Source organism: Loa loa (genome assembly GCF_000183805.2).
Source record: "Loa loa unplaced genomic scaffold supercont3.312, whole genome shotgun sequence".
Classification (NCBI taxonomy): Eukaryota; Metazoa; Nematoda; class Chromadorea; order Rhabditida; family Onchocercidae; genus Loa; species Loa loa.
The window spans coordinates 74,302-79,271 of record NW_018108492.1 but is presented as its reverse complement, the minus strand read 5'-3'; the positions used below and the strand labels follow the sequence as shown (position 1 = coordinate 79,271).

Here is a 4,970-nt window from a genome sequence, read left to right as displayed (position 1 = left end):
TCGATGCTGGCAAGAATAGAGTTCCCAGCTACTTGGACAAACTTTGTGATCAATCTTGACTCACAGGCGCTTATGATTCCATTCTGTGGACTGAAGACTTCACAGCAATGGCCAATTGTTCTGTCCTGCCTTGCGCTGCTCTCAAATAATTTTCTATCTCATTTACTCTTTAAAAAAAATAAAAAAAAAAAAGGAACAAAAAATTAACTTCATTCGAGCGAAATTTTTGGGGTTTTTTCATCCTCATCAAAAGTTAAGCTTTTATTAATATTAGGAGGTTTACTCCTTCCTGCCAGTAAGTTTTCGTCCATTGCTGAAGATTATTTATTGAATGTGCAGTATGCACAGATTGATTAATGGGACTTAATCAACCGGTCGACTACCAGTAATTTAGGTTTTCGTTCGTTATTGCGATAGTCAGTTCCCATTCGATGAAAGTCAAACTCTCGTCCAAACATGGCTGCATCCTGGGTACAGAGAAGTAAAAGCAGGAAATTTCCAGAATTTCTGGAAGAAAATGTCCGTAATAATGTGTTCTGATGTATAGAAGCGTAAGCAGAGTGCGCAAAAATCAAATTTTCAATGCATCCCTTGATATATCAATTGATAAGTGAAGTATCCCATCGATATTAATATCAAGAGAAAATCGAACTAAAAAGGAACGAAATCGCGCTAAAGAAGAACGGACTACCCGCCACACTAACCTAGTCTGGAAGTAAAGAAGAATGTATTTCTGTTTCTATCATAATGCAGTTGAAGAACTGTTATCGAGACAATGAACAGCAGTATAACACAGTGAACGGATATCGACAAATCTATTGTTTATCTGAATACTGAAAAATGTGTATTTATTATAAATATGAGCAATGTTTCTTTAATAAGTGTTAAGAATATGAATGAAGATGATCTAAGCTTAAGCAGAGGCCCATATAAGCTAAGTTCCAGAAACTGGCTATGAGAAAATATTTCATGGGTACAGAGAAACGAGTTTAAGGGTTGAGTATTTTTGTGCTGCGAAATTAGCTAGTTAATTGTTGGTCGCTTGAACTGATGAAGTGACATCGCTGTATTTGCCAATTTCATATTTTCAGATTGTGATTGAGATGGTAATGAAGATAAAGAAGGAAATTGGAGGAGGATTGTGAAGTTAGTTGAAGGAACAAAAAGTTTGAAACGTTTCATGTGCGGCGCGAACTTTGGCATCTTCGGTATATCAAAGAATTCGCAGAATTACGTAGTTACAACCCCATGGAATATGAAATCAAATAACATGACATTGATGAAGACTGAGTAAAATTAGTGCGGTCGGTCACAAACCGGAGAAAGCTGCTCCGGTTGGTTACTGGAAGAAATAATGAAACATACAACTGTACTAGTGAATAATGCATTCAAAAGAAGAATCAGTCATGTATATATAATACGTTATGATATTTTATATTGAAGAGTAAAAACTCCAACAGTTCGAAATTGAAGACGGTGGACGTGCTGAAAATCGAATTTGTCTGCAAAGATGATTTACTCATTTTATTGATTTCAATTTATCCTAAAATCAAAAGCTGCGTTTCTGATTCTTTCGACCAGACATCAATAATATTCAGTAAGCACCACTTGGCTAGAGTTCATCGCTTATTTCTTCGATTACTCGAAATCCATCTGTAATTGTAAGTTTCGTTATTTATATGTCCACTCTGTCTCGCAGTTTTACATCACTTCCAAATAGCAGCTTATACAGAACATTGTAATGAAATGCAAAGCTGACTAAACCTCAACAACCCCTACCTTCAAATCGTTTATCCTCGGATTGCCCAAAGACTTAACTGGTCAAATTCTTGATGAATGCCAAACATGACTACGCACCAATCTCACAGATCACTCTCACAATGCCAGTATTAAATAAGCCCTAATCAGATTTAAAAAAAATTAGAATACAAACCTTGTCAATCCGTCTCTACTTTTTTCATACTTATTGTAAATGGGATCCTTCCGGATCTTTCAGTCTTCCATTCGTGAGCAATCAATAATTTCTATTAATTGGAGCAGTGCTCAACAGCTATACCATCAAAACAACCTCGTCCTCATGATACCGAAGAGGTAGAGCAAACGAATAACATTAATATGGAGCCGATGTAAAATTGCAGTCTCTCGCGCTGAAATTTCTTTCCTAATCTTTAGGAAATTTTTCTACATTTAAAGTTTAATTAGCATCTAACCAACAAGCACACTACGATGAACGGGTGAACTACTAACATCATAAGCCTCTTATATGATGATAACGCCCTACATGTCCAGCATATGAATGCGCCACTAACTGATAACAAAGAGCATAAAATTTGCAAATTATTTCCAATAATTTTCTTTTTTCTGATACTTTAATATTACATTTCAACTTTGCACATTATGTTACAAGTGATTTCATTTAACATGGAATGATTTGGATATAAGAAAACTCAGCAAAATATTTTTGAAAAGGTTTGTATTTCATCAGATAGAAATTTTATTGATATATACAAAACTTTCAACAACCATCAATAAATTAATATGGTATTTCATTCTGTATGTATTGTAGTTGATCGTACATTTTGCTTCGTACATTCAGGAAACAATTTCGTATTATACTCATCATATACTTTGCTGCATCACGATCGGATAGCTGTGGTGCAAAGCGATCTCGGAACTGCTGTATTGTTTTACCACGAAAGCAAGGAAGGTGTGTGTCCAGCATCAGTGATACTAAAGCAATAAATGCCTGCAATTTCCACATCATAAACTTGCAAGTTTCGTGATTAAATTCTTGCTGTTAATTCAGATTTAGTATGCAAAACATTCTTCGAAATAATTATAAATAATGATGAGGATTACGCACTTTATAGTACGGCCGAACAGCCAGATATGCCTGGACACAAAGTGAAGCGAATAATCGAAAGCTTGGTGCTTCCATTTTGCCACCCATAATTGCTACCATTTCTTGCGAGAGTTTAAAGTCTGGCTCAAACCCAAGATTTCCTCCCGGACTGCTCTCAAACATAAAGCCAAAATCTAAAAACTATTTTTGAGGATAGAAAAATCAAATGAAAATAAAGATATAAATCTTTCAATTACAAAAAAAAATTCAAAAACAAAAAAAAATGGCCAACCAATATGAACAATATGGCCATCACTATCAATCATAATATTCCCATTATGTCGGTCTTTGATTTGTAGCAAGAAACTAAATACACTATATGCTGCCATGCTCCGAATGAAATTTCGTTTTGCAAGTTGCAATGTTTCAGTGTTTTCGTCACCATATGTCGTCAGAAAGTATTCATACAGTCCTGTAACCCAATTTTAAAACTCTGAGAGAAAGAACTTCTTGAACATACACCAGCAATTTGAAAAAAAAGGACATAACTAACCAAAATCAGTCTGTCGTCCCAACTGATCTCTCGATTTCGAATTTGGAACACATTCAATAACCCCACAGCCAGGCCCAGTAGCTACCACTCTATACGGAAATAAACGAATGTCCAAGTCCACAGAATTAAAAATGTTACGCATCAGTCTCATCAGTTGCAACGCCAACATATCTTGACGTACATCGTCACCAACCTGAGGTAAAACATACACATATTCAAAGATCATTTATAATTCTAATAAAATAAGTGACAGAATAGTGAATTTTATTTATGTCACTTGTCATAGTTGAAAAAAAAAAAGACTAATCACATAGTAAATAAATTTCTGAAAGACAAAAATGCCAACTTTAAAAATGGCTGCTTGCCAGCAAACAAGACTATGTTCTGTTCTTGAAAGAAATTGAACATCTGCTTCCGGAATGTGTTCACGTTGATGTGCAGCGATTCCTAATCGTTCCAATTTCTGAATACCACAACGAAGGACCTTGAATCGCACCAAAAACGGCGCCTTAGCGGCACTAAAAATAGTTATGGAAATTTCTCGAAATTTTTAAAAGCACTTTTCATTCACAAACGACGTGCAATCCTACCTTTGCATTGGAGTCCCGCTTTTGTAGTCTATATCCAAAATTATTGCTTCCGGATTAGATGGCAGATAAGCCACCGTTTTTAGATGTATCTCAGCGAGGGCAGCTAGACAAGCCTTTTTTCTAGCTTCGCCCTTTGGAAATGGCCTAATTTTTCCTGATACATCAGTGATTTGCTTGAATAAGTCAAATTCGTTATTGTAAAATTTTCGTGCAGCACCTTCCATGTTTGATATTATCTAAATAAGAAAATCTGAAAATAGTATAACTAAAATATAAACAAGAACAAGTAAAAATCTAAGGAACTATGCCTTGTTGATCAATTCGCTTAAAGGTCCATGCAAATCGGGATCCTTTTCCTTTGAATCTTCGTCCCTATACATATTTGCCTGCATGTTCCACAGCAACTGATGAGCCAAAAGTTGTGAATGACCAGCCAACCACATAATTAGCTCAGCAACATAACCCATCTAGAAACTATTTGTGCTATGTTAAAAATTGAAACGATTGAAATTAAAATTGAAAGGGAAATGCTGAAAATTATGAATCTGATTAGTTTCAAAGTCTTCAGAACTTCCTTGATGAAATATACCGTATCATGCCGTAAAGCTTGAACAAGTTGCGGAATATACAGCAAAAGCACATCTGGTGGGTATGACCTCAATACACGTACAGCATACTGCACTGTAATGGGATGCGTTGGGTATTGACGCGGACCGAGCAATGATAAAGCCATCACTGGATCACATACTGCCCATGTTAAAATGTGACTTAACGTTTTCAAGTCCTGTTAAAAATATCAGCATTTTGAAACTGGAAACTAAAGAAAAAAATTACTTCTATCCATTTCTACTCTTACAATGATTAAAAAGTGGGTAGTAAACGACTGAGATTTCGATTAAACTATATGTAAATGTCTAAAGATTTATCTCTCCTTATATATATATATATATATATATATATATATATATATATATATATATATATA

The 4,970-nt window shown here is 35.0% G+C and overlaps 1 protein-coding gene across 2 annotated transcripts in view; it reads right to left on the bottom strand.

Moving 5' to 3' along the window:
• Nucleotides 1-1,250: 1,250 nt before the first annotated feature.
• Nucleotides 1,251-4,970, bottom strand: part of LOAG_18436 — a gene marked incomplete at its 5' end in the record, with an annotated part of 16,609 nt that continues 12,889 nt past the window's right edge. Inside the window, 10 exons of one of the 2 annotated variants that reach the window (XM_020451096.1) lie at nucleotides 1,251-1,653; nucleotides 1,934-2,147; nucleotides 2,577-2,746; nucleotides 2,864-3,036; nucleotides 3,135-3,314; nucleotides 3,396-3,588; nucleotides 3,742-3,913; nucleotides 3,986-4,221; nucleotides 4,294-4,452; nucleotides 4,575-4,769. In XM_020451096.1, the coding sequence (XP_020305152.1) occupies nucleotides 2,111-2,147; nucleotides 2,577-2,746; nucleotides 2,864-3,036; nucleotides 3,135-3,314; nucleotides 3,396-3,588; nucleotides 3,742-3,913; nucleotides 3,986-4,221; nucleotides 4,294-4,452; nucleotides 4,575-4,769 (1,515 nt within the window). In that variant the 3' untranslated portion in view covers nucleotides 1,251-1,653; nucleotides 1,934-2,110. Of the gene's footprint in view, nucleotides 1,654-1,933; nucleotides 2,148-2,477; nucleotides 2,747-2,863; nucleotides 3,037-3,134; nucleotides 3,315-3,395; nucleotides 3,589-3,741; nucleotides 3,914-3,985; nucleotides 4,222-4,293; nucleotides 4,453-4,574; nucleotides 4,770-4,970 lie in introns of those variants that run through there. The other variant, XM_020451095.1, reaches the window with a different exon arrangement.